Consider the following 26,565-nt stretch of genomic DNA (forward strand, 5'->3'; position numbering starts at 1 on the left):
ATCAAGAAAAAAAAAACAACAACCAAAAACAGGTTCTCCTGCAAAACACTCCATTCTTTATTTCAAAGCTTTCCATAATTACACACACAACATCCAGCAGAGAAAGTTACTTTCTTCTGAGATGTCTGACTTGCAGCCACACCTCGACAAGTTCTTCACAAGCCACTGGAACAAGCTGGAGCCCCCTCACGCCTGGGGCCGGAAGGCAGAACGCACCCCGGCGCTCCTGCCTCTGCCGCGTTGGGAAGGAATTACTTCCTATCCGACCCGTTCGTTATTTCAGATGGGCCTCAGCGTAACTCAACGAAACGCCTGCTTCGGCGAGGAGCTCAATACAGACGGGAGCGAGGGGAAGGGCGACGCCCCGCTCCTTACCTTGCCTGGGCCGCCCGCCGACGGCCACCGGCTCTCCTCACGGCCGCGGGCGGGAAGCGGGCGCTGCGGCAGACGTCACCGCGGCGGGGCGGCGGGGATTGGCGGAGAGCGGGCGGAGGGGGCTCCGCCCCGCCCCTCCCCTGCCGGCCCCGCCCGCCCGCCGGCCCCGCGCAGGCGCGCTGGCACGCAGGCCGAGGCACGCGCGCACGGGAGCCCCGGCCGTCCCTCCCCCGCCCGGCCCCGCCGCCGCCGCCGCGCCCCGTCCTGCCCCCGCCGCGGGACACGCCGAGGGACACCGAGCAGGCCCCGGGGGGGACGTGCCCCGGCCCCGCGCACCCAGACTTTCCCCCTAGGTGAGCGATCGGGATCGGGGGTAGGCCCCGCCGCGGCCGTGGGGGGGGCGGCCGTTTAACGGTCGCGAGGCTGAGGGGAGCGGCCCCGCGGCCCGGCTTCGCCCTTCGCCGCCCGCCTCGCCTCAGGGCGGCCGGGCCCGGCGGTTGGCTGCCGGCCCGTCTTCTTGCCCGGTGTGGCGCGGGGGCGGCGGGGCGAGGCGAGGCGGGCGGAGGTGGGGGGGGGGCTTTTGTTCGCCGTCACCTTGGCGGCGAGCCGGCCGCCGGCCATCGCCCGCTCTCCCGCCTCGCCCCGGGCGGCGCGGGGGAGGGGGGCCTGGGGACGCCCCGGGCCCTGCGGCGCTCGGCCTGCCTCCCGCCGTGCCTCCCGGGGGCCTCCCGAGGTGTCTGGCCTCGGCCTGTGCGGGATGGCGCCGCCGCCGCGCTCGCACTGCGGGAGCAGCCGTGGCTCCTCGTCCGCCGCCCGGCCGGCCCTCCTCTGCCCTCCCGGGCCGGGACTGCGGCGGTAGCGCCGGCTGCAGCATCTCTCCCGGCTCTGCGGACCGTGCTTCTCCCCCATCGCGACCCGAGCTTCGCCGTTTTCGCACGTAATATGGCTGAAGTTACTGCCAGCACCTTTTATTCTGCAGATCTGGATGCCTCGAGTAGATCCTTGAGCTCGTCGCATTTGTCATGTGAGCTGGGCTCGGTGTGTTCTCGGCTTTTGCTCCCCGTCACCTCGCAGGGCTAAAGTAGAGGTCATTGCCGCTCCAGTGTGGGTGCACAGGAGCATCCCCACAGCAAGGCTTTTAAATCCCTTGGTTAGTTGGGTGACCCTGGATCTTGAGCTGTGTGCCAAGCACCGCTACATGAAAGGACTAACGTGGTAGAGAATATGAGATTATTGTTTGATTTAACAATAATAACCCGAAGGACTTAGTCAGTCATGTAGGTTTTGTTACTGTGGCCTTCCATGTGGGTTTGGCAATTCCCAAACCCTCTACATCTTTTAGGCATTTCAAGTTCAGGGTGCAAGCTCTGCTTGGGTTCTGCTCTGCTACAGAAACAAGTGTAAAGGTACCCACAGTGCTTTTGATCTATTGGGGAATAGGGTAAGTTATTTTTTTCCTTGCTCAGTTCTTGTACAGGTAGACCACTTATATACGCAAACTGTATGTTGATCTGTCATGGGATGCAGGAGTATGAGGGGCACGATATCCTCTCTTAGTAAGCATTTATTTTTTGCATGGAGCACACTCTGCTTTCTCAAGTATCTCAGGGTTTTTTTCATTTCTCTTATGGACACTTCTACTGGGGAGTAGTAGCAGAATAAAGGTAGTGACCAATTTACAAGAAATGGTGCTGTCCTGCTCCATGAAGGCCCTTTATGTGAGGTCATATGGAGCAAGCACTGCTGTGTATACCCACCTTCCTGCAAGCAGTATAGCGGTATTGTCGTGACTCTGACTGAGTATAGGGTTTGTCAGCTTGCATCTGAGCAGAGAAGGTGGTGTTACTGACAAACCGGTATTGCTTTAGCTTCTGGAGTTAATTTATCATTAACGAGGCGTTCTGTGTTCATTGTGATTGTAAGTATGCCCATAGGGCCATACCTGCCCTAGGAAAGCCTTTTAATTCTTAAGGATTCCCTCTTGTTGGGGACTCTGGTAGGTTGGGTGAAAGAGACAAATCTTTGTTTGCCATTTGAAATGTTCTTGTAATGTTCTGATCGGCAGATGTGGGCTTGCTGCGTGGAATTATGATCTGTATCATATGATTTTTCTATTAGCAGAATAAAACGTTTTTTTGTGATAGCTAATTTAAAGTGTAGAGAAGATAGAATGAGCTGACCATCCAGTCTACTTATCCGCTGCGGTCCTTACAAATAAAGTGTTTTCCGTTATGGAATGTAGGTTTCAAATCGTACATCTACTCTCACACTTAAATAGCATTTTACAGTGCTGAAAATTTGCTGAGGAAACACAGTATCTTAATGCACGGTGTTGAATTTGAGTCTTCCTTCTTACTGTAGCAGTTGTGACACTGGATGTCATTTCTTTTGAGAGTATTTGACAAATGAAGAACTGCGTTGCAACTCAAGGAACATGTGAAAAGATTAATATGCCATACTAATAGGTATATCTGATGAGATACCAGAAGAAAGGCGCTGAACTTGGCATTGGGTGGTGACAGGGAGAGAGAGGTGCGGTGGCTTCCCTGGAAGGGGTGGTGCCATGGGCTGCAGTTGCTATTGTTATTGCTATTTGGGTGAGCTCTTCTGGGTGGTGCAGCTTAACTGCCCAGAAGATGGTCTCCTATGGTAGTCAGGCACCTAAAATACAGGGTGCTATTAAGCTCCTCTCAAAAAAAAAAAAAAAAAAAAAGGAAAAAGAAATAACAACAAAAAATCCAACCCAGCCCTGCAGGACAGCTTGATTTGAAAGAACTGCATGCTGTGCCTTGGGGCTCGGCCAGTTCAGACAGTAGCGGATTAGATAAAGGAGATCATAAAGTAAAGGGATTCTGGTAGATTATACAGGTTTGCTGGCTCTTAGTGCAGATGGAGGATGATCTGAGTGCTCGCCTCGCAGAGCATGACGGAGCGAAGGTGGTTTCAGTACTGAACTGTTTGGGACTTTCGATTGCTCTTTCAGTACGTTTTCATTTTAGTCGATGCTTATTTTACTTTACGATGGAGTACCCGCCAACCTGTGCAGGGCTGTATTACAGATGCCCTGCCTTGCGCCAGCTGGACTGCCAGTTGCCCTTCGTTTTTTTAGCTTTATTCAAGGTGTGGCTGCTCACACAATGTGTTGCAGTAGTGGGATCTCAGTCACGCTTGTGGATCACGGTAGCAGGCACACACTTTAAGGCATCATTTGTTTGTCTACAGTAGGAAGCGCAGTTTAAAAGGGGTAATCTGGATTTAGGAGAAACTCCAAGATGGTGAAAGCTGCTCACCCCTTCCCTTCTGTTTTCCCTTGGCTCCCGTGGTGTGGGAAGCAGCACGGTGTCCCTCGTGGCTTTGCTTTGTGTGCTTACTGTGTGGGGAACATCTTTCTGATTCGCGAGAGCGTTTTGACGAATTTTTTTTTTGGTTTAAGTGGCGTATTCAAATCTGATCAGCAACTTGCACAGGAGTTGCAGACTTGAGGATTTAAGAACAAGCCAGGCTGTTGCAGATCTACGTAAAAATATAGTTCATGTACCTTTAGTCATGAATGAATTGTTCTGTAGACAAATTGTTCAGAGGAGGAAATTTACTTGCCAATAAAACAAAATATTTTACTTGCATATAGTTTTTTAGTAAAACAAACGGTGAGGCCTGCATTTCCCTCCCAAAGCTTAAAAGTTTGTCTTGATGGAGATTACCTTCAAATTCAGGTGATACTTTCTTGATGTCCCTTCAGAACTCGGTTCAGCTTTTTATCTTTTAATTTTTTTTTTAAGTGGAACTGGTGAAGCATCCAGGCAGCGTCGCTGTTGTTGGTCTGTCTTGAATCAGGATGGAGGGGTCTTGGAACTACCACTTTGGGCGCAACCAAAGGCTTTGTGCCTTATTCTCTGGGTGCCTAGGTTTGAGCACGTACACCAGCATTCTATAGCTCTGTCGTCACCTCAGGTGACTTAATGCTTTGCCACAGATTACTAGTCACACTTCTTTTTTCTACAGGATTAGGGAAATAATAATGAGAAAACTTACATATATTTTAGGAAAAAAAGTCTTCTCTAATGTGAGAGCTGCTTATCGAGCAAGATGCGTGCTGGTGAACATTTTGACTACTCAATGCATAGTGGCCTTCAGTACTTCAGAAACAAATTGCCCTCCTCTGCAAATTGATTGCTGATAGTTTGGTGGCTTGGTTTGTTTTTTTTCTTTCAGTTGAAGAAGTGACAGGGGCAGTTTAATAAGTAAAGTTTTATGTCTAAAGATGATTACGGGCTGAATGAATCTGTATGCTATTAATTCAGTGTGGACTTGAGAGATTATGTAGCAGTTGTTCCCAAGTACTTCAGCACAATTGTCCTAATGTGCGCTGTATCTCATCCTTTTAGCCTTTAGCAGTTTCATCTTATTCCAAAGGCTAACTTCTTGCTTTGTTTGTCGCGGTGAGCATTTGTTATCCTGGGCCATTGAAAGATGTTTTTGCAGAGCTAAGCAAGGTCTGTAATAATCTTGTTCCTGAATCTAACAGAATGTTGCTGGGAAAGTTAAATGAATGTTACTGTATTTCAGCACTTCCCTGCAATTGTACTTGGTGTTGCTCTTGAGAGGAAAATGTCCTTTCTGCGTTTGTTCATTTGCTTATCTTTTCATGAAAATAACAATTCCTTTCTGTGCTAACTCTCCTATTGTTTTTGTTTTCTTGAAAGAAGTGGACGTGGAAATAACTCAAGACAGGAACTTGGTTGTTCGAGGTAACGGTGACACGCTTATCCAGTCCTGCCTGTAGGGTTAAGTTGGTGTTAAGTTGTTACGAACTTGAGTCATGCTAATTGAAGTTGCAAGAAGTATTGCACTGGTGCCTGCACGTGTTCCTTCAGTTCTGCAGTCTGGTCGCTTGGGTGGGTGCCTCTGGGTCCCTTACCTCTGAGCCTTGTCTGGGGAAGAAAGGCATTCCATGTTTCGTTGGGTCCTCCAGCTTGGCAAGTCTATTAGGAAATATATCTCGTGGCTGCCGATTCTCTTTCGTTCAAGAATGCACTGCAAATCCAGTGTGCCTTCCTGGCAGCACAGGAATCAGAGGTGCTGAACAGGGTGCAAATGAAATCTCGTCAATGAATCGTTACGTCAGCTTGATGTAGGCAGGATTACCTGCGGACAGGCAACAGTTGCATGGGTGCGCACGTTACGCTGTCAGTGTAGCTTTTCTCAGTGAGCGTGATGGAGGGGGCTTCTTTAACAGTAGAGTTGCACCGTAAAGAAACTAGCAGATAAATTTATTTGATTTCCGGTGTTTACTATCTCAGCCTCAGTATTTTGTTTCTGGCTACTATGTACTCGAGTGCCTCCAGCAATAAGTTCTCATTAAGACACTTTTTCAGTGACTGCTCAGGCTGATCTAAGACTATGTCTCATTTTATTCAAGTGAGAAGAGTGCTCAGATTCTCCTTTCTTAGCTGTTATTTCTTGACTCTTGAGTATGTACCGATGAAAACTGGAAAAACAGCTTTTATAGAGTATGTGTATCTATTAGTGCTTCCATTAGTGCTTGGTAAAACGTGGAGATGCCGTTCTAAGCTTGGACTATTTAAATTGTTGATGCCCGTGCCTTGGGTTTTGGCTTGTATTTCACTGGTGCCTTTACCTCCGAACCCCTTGGGCCTCCTAAGACTCGGGTCCTTGACTTTAAGGAGGTGCTATACTAATTGGGACACTTGGAGATTTTAATCTTTTTAAAACCTGGTTTCATGGCACCCATGTTGAGAGCAAGGAGTACCTGCGTTTTTATTTTACTGCCTTTTAATGACTTGGAAACCTGAACAGTTCATTAAGCTTCTGCTACCCCTATTGAGATCTCTGAAGAGATAACGAAAGGAAATAATACTGAGACAGGTGAAGAATTGTGCTGAGACATCCTGTAAAATACTGTGATTCTGTGGTGTAAATCAATAGTGCTGTCACTTGAAATGTGGCCAGAGGTGGATGATACTCATCTCTCTGAGCATTTAAACCAACTTCTGTTTCAAGTCGTTAGGGAAGAATTGGCTGCGTGTGATGATTACGTGCTTGCCTTTGTCAGATTTTTCTGAAAGGTTTCATCGGCCTTTCCCGAAATAGCGCAGTTTCCAATGAAGAAAAGATCTAGTGTGATACAGATCTCATGTAGTGTAATGACTTGTCACAGATTATGATGTTTTGTACCCAGAGGCATTTTCAGTGTTCCTTGTGGTATGCCAGCAATTTGTTAACATACGTACTTTGCTCATTGCCATATTCATAAGAGTTTGTGCTGGCTATGATGTGCTTTGTAATAGTTTCTTTAAAAAAAAATATATGTGATGGAGGTCCATCCTTGTGTATCTCACAAGTGCTGCGGTGAAGATCGTATCACCAGTTTTGTGTTCATCATCTGCCTGTGGGACAGGGGAGAAGAAAAAGAAGAGTCTCACCTGTAGAAACTGAGGTCCTTGTTCCTTTAAGGTTGGTTTCTAAGTAAAATTCCCACGTTTGTCCCATTGCGGTAGTATGAGTCATGTTAGGAAGATCCCCAGATTGCTCAGATTTTGTTTCTTGGAAGGTTCCCACTTTGAACATGCACAGGGCTCAAGCCTCTGATGTCCCTTAGTGTTCTTGACATTTGGGTTTGGGTCTGATTATCAAAATGGCTTCCCATGAGACACAACTAATACTGTGTTTGAGCCTTGGAAGGTTACAATAAAAATTTTGGGTAATCCTAAAATAAGTTTTCTGATTTCTTACGTCCAAGTTCAAAACCCGTATTTTGGGCTCTGCCTGCAGCCTTCCCTACACTTTTGTTTTTTGAGAGAGAAAGTAGATTAAGCTTTCTTTAGAGAACTGGAGGGAATCTCCTGGCTGCAAGCACTGGTATTGATGAAGTGAGTTCGGCTTCCTTCAGCTACCTGATGGGAGGGTGTGGGTCCACACTTCTCCGTGGTGCACCATGACAAAATGACAGCCGACAGCCAGAAATTGCAAATGGAAGTTCTGTTTACATGTTACCAAATCACGTTATTCGGAACTTGTTTTAATGAGCAATGTGCTAGAAACTGGTCGTGCTTTGCGCGTGGGGTTGAACCAGGTGACCCCCAGAAGTCCTTCCCAACCTAAATTATTCTATGACAAATGTAAAATGCAATTAGCTTGGACGAGTAGTACCTGAGGCTTTGCTCATCTCCGAGGCATAAAGGTTTCCCATCCCAGTCTTCAGGGAATGTGAATCCAGCCTACATAATAGCTTCAGAATATCGGTGCTACCATCTTCGTGTTGCAGATGTGACAGTAGTCTTTAGAAGCAGATGTGCTTTGGGATAAAGGAATGGTACTGGTGGGCTTAAGAAAGTGTATTCCTGTTTGGTTTGCACTGCTGTTGAACATGGGGTTTTAATTGTTCATCAGCTGATTGCCAAAGGGTTAAATAAATGGTGCTAGGTGTTTTTAAGAGGGTGTTTGTTTGTTTGTTTGTTTGGGTTTTTTTAATTTTATTTTATTTTAAAAGCACCTGTTCTGCAAAGAACTTTGTCGTCAGTGTTCCCTCTTTGTCAAAGTAACACACAAATCGGCTGAAATCTTGTTATTTACTCAAAGGAAATGGTGTCCTGAATTCGTGGAGTAGTTCTGTGTGAATGAAGTTCCTGTTCGCATAATCGTTTCAATTCTAATATCCTTATGCTCATCCTTTTATGTGAAAGTTGTGTTATAGGGCTGATACAGTTGCGACAGGGCTGTCTTCACACTAACGTGAATATTTTTAATTACAGCATCTGACACTGAGTACCAAAGAAATGGTGATGGAGAAGCCAAGTCCCCTGCTCGTAGGGCGGGAGTTCGTGCGACAGTACTACACTCTGCTAAATAAAGCTCCTGACTTCTTGCACAGGTAACGCTTTCGTGCACAAAGTGACTTATGTTGTTGAACAAAAGTTTGTATTGTTCATTATAAATCAGATGAACGTTAATTTCTGACTGTGGGAGGAAATGGACCTGGCTAACTTTTGGGCTCCTGGAAAACTATTTCATATTACTGAAAACTCCTTAGGCTCTAGAACCAAATCTGATCATCTGGATGTATGACAAGTCATCAAGGTATTTGCTGTGTGAAACAGTGAGCTGTGTCTCAGCTGATAAAAAGGTAATGAGGGCGTATTTCAGAAATACTTTTCTAAAAAGACAGAAAAGGAAAGGAAAGAAAATGGCAGAGGAAGAACTAGTATTTAGTGCCTAAGACAAGCGTGCTAATTAATTCAGGATGCCGTGTTTTATATTGCCCCTGAGTTGTTGTCCAGGTTATGGTTGGAGATTTAAATATAAGTGTCACAGTGTGGACAAGGTAGGTGGAAAATACAGTACGTTCTTTTTCACCTGTGTCCCCTATTTAAATGGTACTCTGAATGTGTTTCTTCCCTCTTTTTTTTTCCCTTTTTTTTTTTTTTCCTTTTTCTGGTTTTGATTGACTACATACGGCTTGTCACTTAAGATTTTGCATTTCCACATTTGGACTTAGAGCAGCATGGATTTGGAATAAATAAAGGTGAAAGTAGCTTTGCCAGTATATGAAAAGGAAAAAAGCAATCAGTGCTTGGGCTGCTCTTGTCTCGGAACTTGACATAAGGTTGATGGTGAAAAATGGGACCATTTGATTGAGCACAAGTTAGAGCTTTCAGGTGGCTTACTTGAGAATTCAGTCTTTTGAATAATGCCGCTTTTCATCTATAGTTTTGTGGTAGGGAAAATGAATGGTATCATTTTTACTTAAATCACTGGTGCGCTGTGGAACCATGTTGTTTTCTGCATCTAAATCTATTTTTAAGGTGTCTAAGCAGTGTATTCCAGGCCTTCCTAACCTATGTTTAGTAATCTAACAAAAGTTGAAAGCAGCATTTTTAGCAATCGCAGATTTTTCCCTCGCTCTCAAAACTTAAACAAATGAGTCAGATGAGATCAACTGGACAAGTATGTCCATGTGACGTGACAGCTCTCTCTGACCCAAGAACCGCGTTCCTTGTGTACACCCATGCCTGGGTGTTTTCCACGGGTGGCCTAGGAAAGGACCTCTTGCCTGGGAGTCAGCTTCGGAAGCACCTCTTGGGCATGTCTGGCAGCAGTCAGCATCTTGTCGACATCCATAACTATCCATTGCCTGTAAAGGTCAGGCAGCTCTAATTCTTTTCAGAGACTTTAAAAGGTGTGACTATAGCAGTTTTTCAAGGCACCGTTTATATTGTGAGCAAGTGGTGAAATGGAAATCCTGATATCAGAACAGCAGGGTCATTTTTGAATGATAGAACAGCCCGAGTTAGTAAGACAAGTTTCCCGTGAAGTGTGCTGTCACTTTGCTCTGAAATCCAGAAATTGTTTGCATAAATAAAGAGACAGAGAAGAGTTTATAAGGGATGATCAGGCCATGCTTCGTACCAAAGACAGAGGGAGAATTGGATCGGTTCTACAGTGAGATTGCCTTTTCCTTTTGTAACATTTATTTTCAATGGCAGCTAAATTGTATATTGGGGTAAATCACCCATGCCTCAAACTTGGTGTTGAAAATAGTCTTCAATTTTGCTCATAAGATCGTTTACCTGTAATGATAGTGACTGTAACCTTGGCAGGATTTGGAGGGGGTGTGTGTGTTTTGATTTAAGAAGCAAAATACCGTTGGTATGTTTTTCCTCCCTAACTGCTTCAGTCAGAGGAGAGCCGCCAGCTGTTCCAGGTTTTCCATCGTATGGCAACATTACTTCCATTGGATCAATATTAACACACGCTAGGGGAGCATTACGGAGCTGGTGGTCTACATATGGGATGTAGACTGATGCTTCCTGGTAGGGGTGATAGGAAATTGGCAGAAGTATACATGTGAGGAAAAATGGTGTCTGTGGAGAGATTTAGCCTGTTGAAGACAACTTTGGTGCTTTAGAGGACCTCCTCTAAGAGGTCCTCTTAGATTTTACTCCCACCCCTCTAAATCTCAGGCTTTACTAGAACAACTCTGAAATCCAGCTTTCCAAATTATGCTGTATGCCTGGTACGTTGCGTGAGAATGGGGAATTGTCCATAGATCTTGAATTTCTGTTTGTGCTGAAATTCCTGATGCATTGAGCTCTGCTACCTCTAGTCAAAATACTTGTTGTATTTTGTTCTGTTTTTTCACGGCTCTGACCTTCACATCTCTTCATTTGCAGGTTTTATGGAAGGAATTCTTCTTACGTCCACGGAGGACTGGATGCCAGTGGGAAACCGCAAGAAGCAGTGTACGGTCAAGCTGTGCGTATCAAAATTGGTTCTGTAGTCCTCATTAATATTCAGAACTTACTGTATAAATCAGTCTTTTTCTTTAACAATTACTTTGACTTTCTTACCTGGTAAATAATGTATTGCCGTGCTGCGTCCTGTTCAGAGGCAGATAGGAATTCGTTGGCTTCAGTTTTTTTATTTGATTATTGCTGCTTTTACTGGGAGTTGTGTTTGGTACATCGGCTTTGCATCTGGACTGCAAAAAATGTATTTAGGATGGGAAACAAAATCCAGAGGACCTGATAGATTTGCCCTATTGATGTATCTTATTTCAGTTAGAAGTGGTTCCTTGTGAAGGGGACTTTGATCTTTGCAAGTTATGTGGAATTCTGTATCTTAACAAATTCTTCTGTGAGTGGAGTTTCCTGAAGTCAAGATAACTTTTGAAGAAGTGAAGTGAGTCCAGGAAACACAAGTTTTCGCTTCGGTGGTAGCTCTTTATCAGAATTGTGTCTGTCACCTTCAGAGGCATCTGTTCATGTGGTAGCCGCATCTTTGAGCAATGTGGCGTTTAGCCCAGGGCAGGTTTGGTTTCTTCCCCTTTCACCAGCAGATCCTGGTTTGGCAGCACAAAAATCTTGGCAGTGCAGATGTCACCCACTCCTGTGACATTTGGGTACTTTGTGGATGAGTAGGGGGTTGGGGTTTTTTGTTTGAGGGGGGAGACAGATTTGTGTTTTTTAAACACGAGGTAAATCCTGTCCCTCTCGCAGGCCCTTCAAAAAAAAGAAAGTCTTAAAATAGGTCATACGTTGTAATACAGCTGGAAAAATTGGACAGCAAGTTGTACGCTATTTGACTACTCTGAGAAGTACTTGAATCCTGGGGGAAAACTTCAGAGTGAAAGTTAGATGAGCTCAGGTAGACCGTTCTCGGTGAAAGACACTTCTTCATTGCTGTATTTAGCTTTTGAGCTTCAGGAGTGTCCTTTTTTTTGTGTTAGTTCGGACTCGGTTATTTAAAAGGTGTGAAGCTCTGTACAAAATGCAATGTAGCTAAAATGTAACTCTCTATTTCTAGGAGATACACAAGAAAGTGATGTCATTACAGTTCAGTGAATGCCACACCAAGATCCGTCACGTGGATGCTCATGCTACGCTGAGTGACGGGGTGGTTGTGCAAGTAATGGGAGAGCTGTCAAACAATGGGCAGCCGATGAGGAAGTTCATGCAGACTTTTGTGCTTGCTCCAGAAGTAAGTATATGTAAGATTGTGTTTAGCTTCAAATAATGATGATGGAAACCTGACCTGTAGCTACAAGTTGTCGTACTGGGGCAAAAGGTACGATCAGGCTTTTAGAGCTGGGCCTGGGGGCTATCATTAATTATGTCGCAGTATGTGAGTGCAGAGAAACGAGTGTGTTGGACCCATCCTGAGCTGTTTTATGTTCTTAGACTTGAAGTATTGCAGCAGTAATCCAAAGCAAATTGGAGCTTGCATTTGGGAGCTGCCATTAGCACAAATAAATAAATAAATACAGTGTTGAGCTCTGCAGATCGAGTCTCTAGTGTAGTTCTGCGCTTTCTTCAAGTCTGCTGGCAAGTGTGAGTATGGTGTGATCCTGTGCAAGTTACTGCTCAAGTTTAGCTCTTAGGGAGAGCAGAGTTGTGTAAGGGTAAAGGGCGTCTTGTGTCCTTTCTACTTCTTTCCCCCACTTCATCACAAACTATTGTGAGGTTGATTAACGTTTTAGAGTCTTGTTGAATTTCTTTGTTGTTTCCGTATGCCGTGCTATAAGCATACGGTCACCTTGTGAAAGTTCATTCTATTTTTTAATGTAAAGTTTTTGTAATAGGGAAAATTCAAAGTCCTTGATGAAACTGAGGGACTTTATGTTTAGTTAGCACCTTTGATCACCATGACTTAGCAAAATTGGGGGGTTTTCTGCTCAAAACTTCCTTCTTCAGTTGAGCAGAAGGTACCGTTCAGTTGTTTGCTTAGGGAAGAGGTACCCCTTGGAAAATGGCTCTAATTAAATAGTCCTATTGCAAAATGTTGGTGTGTACCCCGAAGCTTATATCTCTGATCCATCCTTGTTGTTGACTGCTAATATATCGTATATGCAAAAAAATGCATGTTGCTCTTTTACAGGGTTCTGTTCCAAACAAGTTCTACGTCCATAACGATATCTTCAGATATGAAGATGAAGTATTTGGGGATTCGGAAGGAGAACTTGATGAAGGTGAGAAGAACTGTCTTGTTCCTCTAGCATGTATGCAGAGCTTTCAGAAGTGTCTAGAGGGGATGGAAGGACGCGAAGTATATTGCATTCTTAGGAAGCATAGTAATTTGGGAGAGGCTGAGGCAGGGAGCATAGGTTATGTCGCTGGAGCTATCTGCTGGTCCAAAACATTCTGTAAAATTAAGATCGTATAGTGGTACCTTACTCCTTGAAGGGCTGAGCTAGAGCTGGCTCAGGGTGGGTGAGGCTTGGCAGAGGATGGAAATAATGAGCAGTAGTACTTTCGCTGCCACTGTTTTCAGTAGGTAGACCCGATTTCTCTGATCAGTCAAATTTATAGGTAAAGTGATTTGGAGAAAAAAATGTAATTGGCTTCTCAAATATGACATATAGTTCATTTTGACATCATCATCATCACATTCAGTAATTCATTTCTGTTCAGGGGCTGAACTTGACCTGGGTGGGTTTTTTTCCTCTATTCACGGAGGCAAAGCAAATCAGAGTACAGCCAGAACAAACATGTACATGTGTTCACTGGATGATGCCTGGAATTTTTTCATCTCAGTTCTGTGGAACAAAGCATCTCAGGCAATCTTCCTTGCGTTTGCAGTTAATCTTCTTAGTTTTAGACACTGAGATTTATGAGCTAATAATGCAGTCTTTTACTGCCACCATATGAAAAGCATCTGCTGCTTTAAAAGTCCCTCGAACCCTCTTCCCAGAACTTTCTAGCAGGAATATGTCTCTAGTTTCTCCCTTTTGTGAAAATAGTAAGAATTATTTTACATGTGGCTTGTGTACACTTGCAGAGATGTTTAAGGAAGTTTTTCTTTTTGTGTCAGAGTCTGAGGAAGAGGTGGAAGAGGAGCAGGAGGAAAGACAACCGTCACCTGAACCTGTGCAAGAGAATGCGAGCAGTACTTACTATGAAAACCATCCTGTAACGTAAGAAGTCCATTTTATTATATGAAGTTGCTTTTTTAATAAAAAAGGCAGAATTCCTTTGGCTTTGGATTCTGGACATGATTTAGCAGGTAGTTTAGGAAAATACACTTAACTTAATGTGAATCTGTGTTATGTTAATGTCGTATTATTTTGAAACATTGCTTCTTGAAGGGAGAGAGAAAGTGGGGGATGTTCTTACGTTTGTTATTGTCGCTTCTGGTTTCAAACGTGAGGTGAAAAGGTAGCAACCATGTTTATGCACACACTTCATGGAGTGAAGAACCTCAGATCCCTTATATTTTGAACACACAGAGTAGAGAAGTAGTTGCATGTGATTTTCAGTAAACGAGACTCACGACTCCTTTGGTAAGGAACTTGTATGCCATTTTTGTAAGCAAGCTGCGGGTTTCATGCCAAAGTCGTCTTCGTTTGTATGTATAGCTTAATCTTTCATCGGTCTCTTACTGTGCTTCTGTTCTGTTAGGAGCAGCAGGTCTTGAGTTTAGCACCTATTCCTTAAAGGGTTTATATGCGTGTGATTTTCAGATTCTCTGCAGAGAATTGTAAAACTTGTCTTTGCTTCAGCAGGAGTAAAATCTGGCTTTGTATGCAACTTAGGAGTACAGCTTAACTTCTCACTGTATTTTATATATAGGTACCATATGGTAGCAACTGGAAACAGAAGGATCTTTTTAATACCAGCCGTTACCGTAGCGTAGCTTATAAAACGTCATAAAATAGAAAGCAATTGATAAGCTGCATAGAATGTGTTTGATTATTGTAGCAATGGGATAGAGGAGGCACTAGAAGAATCACCTCACGAACCCGAGCCGGAACTGGAATCTGAAACAAAAACCGAGGAGCTGAAAGCCGAAGTAGAAGAAAAGACCCTTGAGGAGCTGGAAGAGAAGTCTCCATCCCCACCTCCTGTAGAACCTGTTTCACTACCACAGGAACCACCAAAGGTTAGTTAAAAGTCCTATCTGTGCTTCTAGGTGCAGACGGTAAACCTGAAGATTCAGTTTTGAACTTAGCCTTTTTGAGTGGCCAGACTGGTACCTCTTTTCAGTGTTATGGTGTAGGAACAGCTAGACTTGAATCTTGAACTCGTAAAACCGCAAAGTTTCACTAAAAAAAGAAAGAATGTTGTTTTTAAGTGCTGCTCGAGTCACCTATCATAAATTCAATGCTCTGCTTGTAAAGTGTGTGTGTGTGGTTTTATGCATGTGTAAACCTTTTTAAATGTGGAGTTTAAGTATTTTAAGAAAACACGTCAAACTACCACCAACAAAAATCTCATACAATGGGAACCACTGCTCTTCCTTGAAAAAAACCATAATGCATTGACACCTGCGAAATTGCTGGCAGCATAGGTCCAAAATCAATGTGGGGGCATTGACCGTCTCCCTTAGAGGCAGGATGCCTAATAAAAAACCACCGTGCACACCGTGCGTCATCTGGTATGGTTGCACTTAGGAAGTTTCAAGGAGGTGGGAGGAACCGGTGAAAGCTGGAGAGAGGTCGTTTTCTAGCTCCGGTGTGTCTCCCGTATTATTTTTTTTTCAGTCCTTTTTCTCTTTTCCATTTTTACTTCTAACTTCTGGCATCCACTTTCTTTCTTTGTGCAGAAGACACTCCACACTACAGTGTTTTCAGTCCTAGGTTTGGTTACATCATGGAAAGCAGTGATCTGGGGATGCTGAGGGCGCTGGGCTCGCTCAGGTGGCGATAGTGGGCACAGTACACACTTGCTCTACGCCGCTGGAGTCCACAGACGGCTAGGACTGCAAATCCTTCTGTATCTTCGTTGTAATGCTTGCACAGCAATTATTTAATAGTCAGATAAGAACCGAAAGTGTATTTTCAGCAGACGAGTTTCCCTGTAGGAATGTCAGTGGTTTGCCATGATTAGTAGCCTAGGTTTGTTGCATTTCCTGCAGGCTTTCTCTTGGGCTTCAGTGACCAGTAAAAACCTGCCTCCTAGTGGTACTGTTTCTTCCTCTGGAATTCCACCCCATGTTAAAGCACCAGTCTCACAGGTAACCCATCTGTGAACGCCTTGGATTGTCTCATTACTTCTGCAAACTGCTTCAGTTTTTTAAATTAACAGATCAATTTGTTTGACTTCGATTGCACAAATTAATTATGTCTTAAATGTTAATGCGCTCACCTTCTTGTCGCAAGCAAAGGCACGTACACGTAGCAGGTGTAACTTTGGGTGATGGTGACGTTAAAATGTGTTCATGTGGAAACAGCAAATCACTACTGAAATTTTTTTGACTTATCTTAATGGGATATGGTTTGGTTTACAAGGGGAAAAAAAAAACCAACAAACAAACAAAAAAGCAACTCCCCACAAAATGGTAGTTTTCTAAAGTGTGTTTGGAAAGGGGTATTTCATTAGCAGAAGTGCCCCAGCAGTAAAAAGTGATAGCACCGCTTCTGAGAACGTGCAAGATTGCCTTGAAAGGCTAATATCTACAGAAATATGCTGGATTTCATTTTTCATTTATAATTAACTTGTCACAGAACCCTGTACCAACTTATGACTGTGTGAGGAATGGAAGGATTCACATTTCCTTGCCGGGACAATGCTGTCTTCCCATTCCTAGGTTGACTGGGTGAGGAGGGGAAGGAGGAAAGGAAGTTTGACCGGGTGATAGCTCACATCCTGCACATGCCAAACTGGTGTGAGACAGTCTGAGACGCAATTCCGCAGCCTCGGTCTATACAAAACCCCTCAAAATGGAAAATGTGTGCTCTAACCTCTTCTACTGACACCGTGTAGTGCTATATGTCATCGTAGCTCATGTGCAACCTTTTTAAAAGACCGCTGTTCTCAGTAGAGCTGCTGGGTTATTGCAGCTGTTGTTTTCGCACTGATTTCTTCTCCATTTTTTACTGACAGAGAGGAACCTGTCTAGGATTGCCCTTCAGCCAAATGCATGTTAAAAAAGAAAATGGAAAAAAAAATCAACAAAAAACCAGCACCTTGTATGGTGTTGCTTCTGGTCTGACAGGGCTGTCCTGGAAATCAGCTAATGGCTATGTAATGAGTTGGGAAGGCTGTCTGTCTTCATCAGCTTCAACAGGACTTTGAGCACTTAGGTGGTATTTCAGCAGGAAAAAAGGTGTTTCTTCTAGTACGGAATAGATTTTTCTTATGCAGAACCAACCTTGGTTTTGATTTATTTGCAGTAGAGCGGGTGGATTTTTGTAACATGACTGCAAAAATAATTCAAAATTATCTGTACAAGAGAGCAGAATATAGCTTATAGATGTCCCCTTAAACTCTTTTGTGTTGCCTCTGCAGCTTGTCACACTTTCTGCCTTTTAGATTACTTTTGCTGTGACTTCATGTTTAAGTAATTCTGCGTGGAAGTTTGTGAACAATGCCGGAGTGGCAAGAATTCGGAGCCCAGCTCTTCTGGCGACAGAATTAGTTCTTAGCTCCTTTTCTTGCACACTTTTCAGACCTGGTATACAGAAAGCTGGAACAAAAGGCACCTGAATGATTTCTACAAGGGGTTACAGATCGGTAGCAGCTTTTTCGTGTTCTCTCGGACCCATTAATGCTAGATACTGTGCACGTAAAGAGGACAGTAGATTGCAGTAGCGGGTGTGCGGCTCCTTTGGGATGTCGATCTCCCCAGCATCAGTGATGTTACAAAGCAGCTGTTCACTGCCCTTCTCATCCCTTTCTCTGCATCACTCCAGTTCTCCCCCCATCTTTTCTCCAGTTAAAAATACAGCCTCTGTAGTATTATCTCAGAGCCCCTCAAAGGACTGCACATGTACTGTTTGGGATATAAGCCAGTTTTAGCTCCTGTTTATTTACAGCTACGGAGTTAAACAGGTCAGCATTTCTTCCTCCTCTTCTTCTTGTGGGCAATGGGAAATCAGCCTGCCTACACTGATAAATCGAGCCTTCTCTTTGTAGGATTTTCAGATATTCTGACCTTCGGTTTGCATTAACACGTCAGCTGTCGCAGGGGTGCCGGAGGGGCAGAGGCAGGCAGGGTGCTCCTTGGCTCTTGTCTTCTGGCTCGGAAGTGGTGAGTTCAGGGAGAGAGGGATCTCTTTATAGACACTGCATTCTCTCACCACCACAAATCTGTTCGGACTCTGGATAGACTCCTCTGTAATCTACAGCACCTTTGTGGAAGTGATTGATGAGCGCCTTCAGTAAGTTGTGTGGTCCGCCTTGACCTCAGAGACAGTGTGGTAGCTATCTGAGGTATGCATCTAACCTAGCTACTGGAGTTATGGTGAGGTGATGTGGGATTTTTTTCTTTTGTTTCATGTGAAGTGTGGTTTCTTCTTTGTTTGCGTGGCTAGTTGGTTCTTTGCATGCATGCGTTTAGATTTTGGCAGGCATCTCGCTCTAGAGAAACTGTTAAGCCTTGTACCATTTCAAAAATAGGATTGTACCAGCCTTTGGAGCCACCTCTTCTCTTGCACTCTCTGTCCCTTCCTCCTCTGTTTCAGGGGGGTATTCAGTTCCAAGGCTGGTGAGTAGAGGCTGACTTGCGGCTAGTTTTGCTGTCATTGCCAGTAGCATTGCCGTAGCAGAGAGAGGTCCCTTTCCCTCCCCATGTGAGTACCTGAAGAGAAGAGACAAGTGTCACCTTTTCCTTAATTGTTCTCACAGCTCCCTTAGGCTGAAGCTTGTGGCATACTTGGCTCCTGGGCTGAGGGCTCTTTTAGTCCTTGTCTGTTGAAATCCTTTTTCTGTGCCTTTCAGTCCACTTTGTGTGCTCTCTGTGAAATGAGAGTTGCAATTAGCTGCTGCTTGGGCTGTAAATGGCAGCCCTTAATAGGCATCTTGTGATGCTGCTGATAATTGCAGTGTTTTGGGGAGCACAATTTGCGCAAGTGCTTTCCTCTTCGGGCAGCCCAGGGAGCACTGAGGCAGTCTTCTCTGTAAAAAGGGATGGGACTGATTAGAAAGCAACTAATGAGATCAGCTGTTTGTTGTTTGGGCAGACAGAGAGTATTTGTGCGACAGATGAGAAGTTCAGTGAGATACAAAGCAAGCGGGTAAAAGTTACATGTTATTCAGGATTTAGTAGAACGACACCAGTGACAGCAAGTCTTTGCTAGGGTTGATGGAAGGACTGAGTGTTTAAGCCTGACAGCCATAAGTACCTAAAAAATGGGGGTCTGAATGTATTGAGGTTGGCTTTTGAGGGCTAGTTTATACTGCAGTAAAGATGTACAAGTAAACGTGGCAAGGGGGCTCCAGTGACCCGTGAGGAGAGAGAATGAAAAGAGATTTAACAGGAAGGCTGACTTTTCTAGCTTATTCTTGGAATTGAAAAAATGGTCCTAGAAATGTTGGAAGGACAAGCTAACGCCTAGCTGGGTAGAGCACGAGAGATAGGAGGCTTGAAACATTTATTTGGTGCGTACTATTTGTACGTTTCATGTAAAATACAGTCTTTCTATCCCTGTGAGCTACTCTGTGAGTGGAACCGTCAGTTTTCTTGAGTCCTCAAAGGAAAATAAGGGAGATGTTCAACATAAACTACTTCTCCGGGCCTATAACCGTTGTCCGTGTGTTTAATCTTCCTCAGAAGCTAGTGTTCTTCTTTACGCTCCTAAGGATAATTTTGTTTTTCTAAGATAAGAACCCAGCACAGTGGCAGCTGCTGGACTGTAGTACAGAAAATGGAATGTAAAAAATGTTGGAAATAGCTTCAGTAACCAACAGGCTGCGTAGAAATATTTTTTTATTGGTCTGTCTCTTTTTCTCAAATGATCTTAAAAAGCATTTTTTGCTTGCAAAAACTGGAATAGGTGTTCTAGTTCCTGAGAATATGAAGGGTGTGCTTTGAGCATCACGGTCTTGACACCAAGAAAGCTGAAGAACTATCTTCAGCAGGTAGTCTGTAGAAATTGTCATTTCAGGCACCTTTATTGTATCAGAAATACTTACTACACTTCTGAGGGCTTTTGTTTTGTTGTCCGCTCCTTTTGTTCTAAGATAGTTTCCTTATAGTTGTTCTGCACTCGAGGAAAAGAATCCCTCAGGAGCTCAGACAGAAAATGTGATTTGTCCATCTCTTCGTGTTCGTCTCGGGGTACCTCCTTGTCCGTGAAGTTTGAGCTTGGCGTGAGGAAGCTTTATTTATCTATGTGGGGTTTTTAATCAGGTTGAGGGATTCTTGAGTAACGGTGCGTTGGAGTCTCGATGCCTGGTCAAACATGGAAAATTCACCTGAGCCATGTTTTGGGGGGACGCTCTGATTGAGGGATGTTTGCTTTGCACCTTTTAGCAGAGATAACTGAACACTGCAGTCCTGGATTGGTACAGAGGAATTTATAGAGGTGAAAAAAACGTATTCCCAAACACGTTGACGTGGATGTCTAACTTCTGGAGTTCATTTTGTGCATGCCACTTATCTATGTCTTGTGTTGTGGGGCTTTTTTGTTTTGGTGAGTTTTGGGGTTTGGGGCTTTTTTTTTGGTTTTGTTTTTGTTTTTTTACTGGGCCAGTGTTTAATAATGTATGTTCTCCTCCTGTTTTAGCCAAGAGTTGAAACTAAACCTGAAGCTCAGTCTCAGCCTCCTCGTGTACGTGAACAGCATCCCAGGGAAAGACCAGGTTTTCCACCCCGCGGGCCTCGACCAGGTAACGTGGGTCATTGGCTTGTGTGTCTGCTTGGGACTAGCTAACGAGAGGTGTCTCCTTGACGGGCCTTGTCTGTTCCTGTGTTGTATTTGGCTGACGATGAACTGTCTGTTCCTGCTGCCTTCAACAAGAAATGGGGGAATATGATTTGGAGTCCAAGCTGGTGAGGAGTTGTTGCAAAGATCAGGCATTATTTCCAAGCATCTGTTTTGTTGAAATGTTTTTTAATAGTCAGGCCGCTCGCCTTTATGCTTGAGTACTTTTCACGTGGCTTGATGCAGTTCTGAAAAGCTGGTGTGGAAATCTGAATGTTTTTTTCCATGTCCTCTAGTTTTGCTGAACCTTGGAAGCGAGAGCTCATAAATACCTGTTGTTGCTCTTTGTTTTGGAAGAAAACCTTCCCAACGTGTCAGCCTCAGTCAGTTAATAGTTTTATACATATTTTTCCATCTTGTGTAATTGTCTAAAATACCATTCTCGGTTTGGCTGCCTCGTGTTTGTCGTAGTTTATGAGCCGCCAGCTCTCTGCCTTTTCTTACTCATACAGAGTATCCAGACCTGTAGGATGGTCCGGGTAGAAAACACGCGCGTTGCTCAGCGGTCGCCAGAAGAGGTGCTGGGAGGCGAAAGCCTCCTGAGTTGCATTCGTCAGTGCAGCCTGCTCGCTTGGCAAACCTCTGCGCAGCGCTGGGCAAAAGCCAGCTAATCAGGGGCCCCGAGTTACAGGATGTTGATCAGTCCGTCGTTTTCCCTAAGTGTGAAAATGTCACGAGTTGTAAGGGGAGGGGTGGTACTTGCGATTATCCTGAAGTGGGAGTGTAAAGCTGGCGGGAGCTGGCAGAGCGCTGCCTGCAGAAGCGGTTAGATCTCGGAACGTAAGCTCCACCAGCTCTGGCTGAAGTTGGTTCTAGGGACAGTTTTCAGTAAGTGCGTACCAAACTGTGGCACAGGTTAGGCTTAAAAGTGCTTCTGGCTTTGATGGGTGCAAGTATATCTTCACTCAGGGACAACACTGAAACGGAAAGGATTTAAGGCACCGAGAAAGAACCGTGACATCTGTTACCTGTTAACATTTTTTGGGGTTTTCAACGTGACATGTGCAGCAGGGAGCAAAAGCTGCAGCTCGTGTCTAAATGAGGTTGTGAATCTGCATTTCCACTACCCCTGGATGTAATACGAGTCGCAGAGAAAACACGTACCAGAGCTGATCTGGCCGTGGGGGTAGCAGAGGCGGGGGGAAAAGAGCTGAAATCTCAGTGACCAAATGGTAGAGCTTCAGCCCTACGGTGTTACTTTCAGAGGAGGTCAGCGAGCTTTTATCTGCTTAACGAAACCTTTCAAACGAGCTAGCAAGCTTGCCGGAAATGTCTGGTAGGGGAAGCTGGGGAGAGAAGGAGGTACGTACCTACACTGTAATACTTCAGGCACAAAAGGGGTAACGGTGTGCTGCTGTCGCACTGCAAGGCAGGTGATGATTTAGTAGGGAGATACCAGGAAAGATTGTATTTGTCGTGTGCTAGGCGTGCTTTGGTTGAGCTGGAGAGAACGTGAGGAACTCTCACTTGTATTTGGGACAGAAAGGCGTAAGATGAAAGCTAGAAGAGGTGATTGGCCAACACTTTTTAATCTGACTGCCAAAGTATACTGTTGTTGTGCTAAGAAACCGATGAAAAGGTGTCTTAAATCCAAATCTTTTTAAAAGTACATTTTAATAGGTAGTGAGCTCCTCTTCAGTATAACAATTTAAGATGTAACACAAACCTTTTAAACAAACTTGCCCAATATGCCAGATGTTTTAGTTCACATAGATTTATTTAACCTAAGCAGGGAAACCAGACAAAAATACTTTGCGGTCGTATCACAAAATTGTCAGGACTATGTGAAGAGGAAGATAGTATCCTCCCCACTGCGTCACCCGCTCAAGAGCTGAAGGTACCGGATTGTTTGAGTGAACGTGCGTGGTGCTGTTCGTAGATGTGTTCATGCCACTCCACACACACCTTCTAACCTCAGTGGCTCAACTTTCCTCTTTCTGTCGACGACAGGGCGAGGGGACATGGAACAGAATGAGTCGGATAATCGTCGAATAATTCGCTACCCAGACAGCCACCAGCTCTTTGTTGGGAACTTGCCGCATGATATCGATGAGAGCGAACTGAAAGAGTTCTTCATGAGTAAGTAGCAATTTCGGCTGCGGAGACTAAGAAGAAAAACTGTGTTGAAAAGTCACATAACATTCACTTGGAACCGCACAGGGGAACTTCTACACGATGTAACACTACAGGTGTTGTCTGCAACAAGCGGAGGGGTGGTAGAACCGGCACTGTGGTTTTTGATAACGTGGCTTTTCCCTTGTGTTTCCCCAGGCTTCGGAAACGTGGTAGAACTTCGCATAAATACTAAAGGAGTGGGAGGAAAACTGCCTAATTTTGGTTTCGTGGTATTTGACGATTCTGAGCCAGTCCAGCGAATTTTAGTTGCAAAAGTAAGTATTGAATAGCCTCCAAAGGATGGATGGAATGCCTTAAAACCTAGTTTTCATACACTTATTTTGTCAGGAGTGTTCTGTAGCTTACGAAAGCCGTGCCAGGGTTCCTCCGACCGCGTCATACCAAATGCATGTTTTTTTACCTCTGCACATAGACACCACATGGAGCTTAGCTCTTGCTTTTAGAGATCCTTTTAAGCTGAGCGTCAAGTCCGTAACCTTTTGAAGGGCATCGCCTGGATCTCTGAATTCCTGGGGCTGGGAAAAAGGAGCGAGGTTATTTGCGGATGTGACTTGAGGAATTTGAGAGGAGAAAGCAGCGGTTTTCATTTCTAGTATGTGGGAGTGAGACCTGGTAGAGCATTTCTTCGGGAACTTTAGCCCTGAAGTGAAAAGGCTAAAGCCAGCAGTGAAGAGGCTAAAGACAACCCTGCCCTTACTTGAGAAACACATTTTAATTCCTTGCATGCCAAATGAATTTCCAAATGCTGTTCCATGTACCGTAAACCTCTAGGGCTAAGGTTGTGTGCCACAGGGTTGTGTTACCGGTCAATTTTTGTCTTCCGCGTGTAAGTGAAGGTAGGCCGAGGCATGCAGCGAGTGCTGTGTTTGCATATGCCTTGTATAAACGGACTTTGTGAAATGGTGACTAACGTGTGCCTTGAAAACTCTTCCCTATAAGCCTATTATGTTCCGGGGTGAGGTGCGCTTGAACGTAGAAGAGAAAAAAACAAGAGCCGCTCGTGAAAGAGAGACCCGAGGTGGAGGCGATGATCGTAGGGATATTCGTCGCAATGATAGAGGCCCTGGGGGTCCCCGTGGAATAGTGGGTGGTGGCATGATGCGAGACCGTGACGGAAGAGGACCCCCTCCGAGAGGTGGCATGGCACAGAAACTTGGCTCTGGACGAGGAACCGGGCAGATGGAAGGCCGTTTCACTGGACAACGTCGCTGAAATCTCCACTGCAGGCAGACAGTCTTGGCAGTGGTACATTATCCATCGTGTTTGCATTCTTGTTAATTTTTTTTTGGCTTTGGAATGTGACACAGCCCTTCTGATCATTTCTTTGATGTGAAAGCATCCTTTGGTTTCCAGTTTAAATTGAGGTGGACGTTCTTTCCCCAGTTTCACAACAGGAGTCACGCTGTTAATTTATAAATGTAGACTTGGAGAATTGAGGACTGAAAAAAAAAAAAAAAAAGAAAAGAAAAGAAAAAAAGACCGGTTAACTATCTGCAACAAAAGTGAACTAAAGGACATGCCCAATAGAATTCAGGTCCTTTCAGTCAAAAACCCTCTGCTGCACATTTTGTGTGAGTGTTACTGTTTCTGCCTATTACTGTTGGAAACACAAATAGTGCAATTTGTGCAATTGGAGAAGCTTGCCTTTTTTTTTTTGTTCCTTCTTAGAACACTTGGCTCCAAACAAACTCGTGTTTACGCACTCATCAAAATGCACTAATGGGTACTCGGAACTCATTTATATTGACATCTGCAGGAGGCATCGGAGGAAAAAAACCCTTCATCCTCTTTTTCAGACAGAATAGCTTGTGAAACGATGCGGGCGTCTGATCTGCTTGCTGTGACCAACATATGTACACACACAAACCTTAATAAGACTACAAGTTTATTCCAGAAGGAATCCATTTAGCTGTAAACTAAACAGAACCCAGAGTTTCAAAGTCGTAGCCCTGAGTACGCAACAAGTTTGATAGTTCACGTCAGATTTTTCTATCTGCCCCTCTTTAGTACAGGGATGGCTGCTCAACACACTCCTCCTTCCCCTTTCCCCTTCGATACGCATTGTACAGTGAAATTTGTCTTGACTGTATTTGAGTTCTCTGGTAATGTAATAAGCATGATGGTGCCTTCTATGAATACATCATTCCAGTCTCGCTGGTGATTTTGTACAGTATAGTGTATGAATTACTGTGCTGCAAAGCCGATCGGCTGCAAAGCATTTAAAGGAAATCATTGAGAAATTGTATTAAAAAAAAATTGCAGTATCTTTCAATCAGTAAACGTTGCTAAAACGATCATCCACCTCGCTCTTCAATTAACAAGTTCGCCTGGTTTTTTTGCAGAGGGGGGGAAGGGAGGAAGAAGGCATCCAGCTAGTCTCCAGGTTGTCTCTTCTCTTTAATCAGTGTCAAAGCTAAAGGAAACGGAGTCGAAATCTCTCTTGGGCGTGAATTTCAGAAGTCAGCCCAGAACGGTGAACGCTTTTGGCCAGCTGGTAATCGGTAGAACTGAGCATCCTTTGTGAGGGTGAGCTTATCAAACGAGGATACTGCAATTTTCAGAGAACAAATCAGCAGCTCTTAAGTATTTGCATTTTCTAGTTGCGCTTTTTTAAAAACTCTTAACTCATTTTGCACATAAGTCTCAGCTGAAGTTGACCCTTACGTGGCTCCGGACTGAAGGATAGCAAGGAGACGGCCTCTTCTTCGGTTTGACGGGGGGTTTCCAGTGGAGAGGTCTGCTTCTGGGTGTCGTTGTGCAGCGCGTTCCCGCGCCTGCACCCGCAGCTCGGGCCGTCGGCCGGATGCCGGGGCCCGCGGCAGGCGCCCGGCGCCGAGGCCTCGGAGGAGAAGGGGAGGGTGTTTGTGTGCGTCTGTGTGAAAGTGTGACCACTTAACGCTGCTTCTCAGCATGGAAGACCTCAAACGCAGTAATGGCAATTTCAAGCAAGAGCAGACAGGGCGTCATAGCGATCTGTCTCAGGATCATGCAATCGTTTGCTGGTTTCGAGTCAGTTGGAAGATTTTGCACATATTTTTCCGATACGTTAGGCAAAGTGAAGTGGCGTCTGTCTGTTTTATCCCAGACTCGAGGTCTTCTGTGTTCGATGGTAAGTCTTGCACTATTTTCATAGGCATTTTTTCCGGGACACATTTCTTCCAGTTCCCATTGTCGTATTTCAGTTTTTCGTTGAAGGTCTTACATTTTCAGCTGTTACCTGGAAATCTGTAGTACTTGAACTGCTCGCCACATACCACCACTTAGGTTTGAAGCCTTGGGGACAAATTGCTGTCAGCAGTTAGCAGTTTGTTTGCCACCAGTGTGTTTTGTGTAGCCTTTTTTTTTTTTTTTTTATTTCCTTTTGTAGTGCTGTGGTGTTTTGCTGCCACCTAATTCATTGGTGCGGCAGATGGCACTGGGAATAATCTCAACAAAAAAACGGAGTATTAAAAAGAGCTACTGAGCCGTTCTGCTTTCTGGCTTGCTTCTTGTTTAAGTGACATGAACAACCGTTGGAACGTCATCCCGAGAAGTTTACGTGGTGATAGCTCACCTGCTGTGCTGCGGACTCTTACGTGTTCTCGACCCTCTCGATAGTAAATGTACCTCTTAGAGCAAAGGAAGGGATTCACTGACCATTACTGTTAGTCGCTGATTTGTGGATGGTGGGAGTATTTTGTCATTACGGTTCTATTTCAACAAACTTGGCTGACCATCTTGGCTTTAGTAGGTATACCAGACAGTGGATTACCATCTTTATTGCTGTAACGTGTCAAGCATTATATGCTAGTAGATTCTAGTTTAATTGTTGCAGGTGGAAAGTATTTTTACTTTTAAGTTTCCATTCTGAATGTGTTTTGACTAAACATACCAATAAACTACTGATGTCTGCAGCA

General features: G+C 44.5%; 1 protein-coding gene across 2 annotated transcripts; it reads left to right on the forward strand.

Annotated features, from left to right (window-relative positions):
* The first annotated feature begins 569 nt into the window (after positions 1–569).
* On the forward strand, positions 570–26,565 carry G3BP2 (G3BP stress granule assembly factor 2). Of its 2 annotated transcripts, XM_063337251.1 has the most exons (12): positions 570–728; positions 8,148–8,266; positions 10,566–10,647; positions 11,698–11,871; positions 12,769–12,859; positions 13,702–13,804; positions 14,589–14,769; positions 15,745–15,843; positions 20,336–20,438; positions 22,484–22,612; positions 22,805–22,923; positions 23,609–26,565. In XM_063337251.1, the coding sequence occupies exons 2-12, from the start codon at positions 8,172–8,174 to the stop codon at positions 23,879–23,881; spliced, it is 1,449 nt and encodes a 482-aa protein (XP_063193321.1). In that variant the 5' UTR covers positions 570–728; positions 8,148–8,171; the 3' UTR covers positions 23,882–26,565. The 2 variants fall into 2 exon arrangements, with proteins under 2 accessions (XP_063193321.1, XP_063193322.1); XM_063337252.1 differs by lacking the exon at positions 15,745–15,843.

Source organism: Chroicocephalus ridibundus, chromosome 5 (genome assembly GCF_963924245.1).
Source record: "Chroicocephalus ridibundus chromosome 5, bChrRid1.1, whole genome shotgun sequence".
Taxonomy (NCBI): domain Eukaryota; kingdom Metazoa; phylum Chordata; class Aves; order Charadriiformes; family Laridae; genus Chroicocephalus; species Chroicocephalus ridibundus.

Bases quoted from the DNA above. Each gene is read 5' to 3' on its own strand.
- G3BP2 (XM_063337251.1), top strand. From the start codon at position 8,172: ATGGTGATGGAGAAGCCAAGTCCCCTGCTCGTAGGGCGGGAGTTCGTG. The intron at 14,770-15,744 runs GTTAGTTAAAAG...CATTTCCTGCAG, and splicing joins TACCACAGGAACCACCAAAG to GCTTTCTCTTGGGCTTCAGT. The intron at 22,924-23,608 runs GTAAGTATTGAA...CTTCCCTATAAG, and splicing joins AGCGAATTTTAGTTGCAAAA to CCTATTATGTTCCGGGGTGA.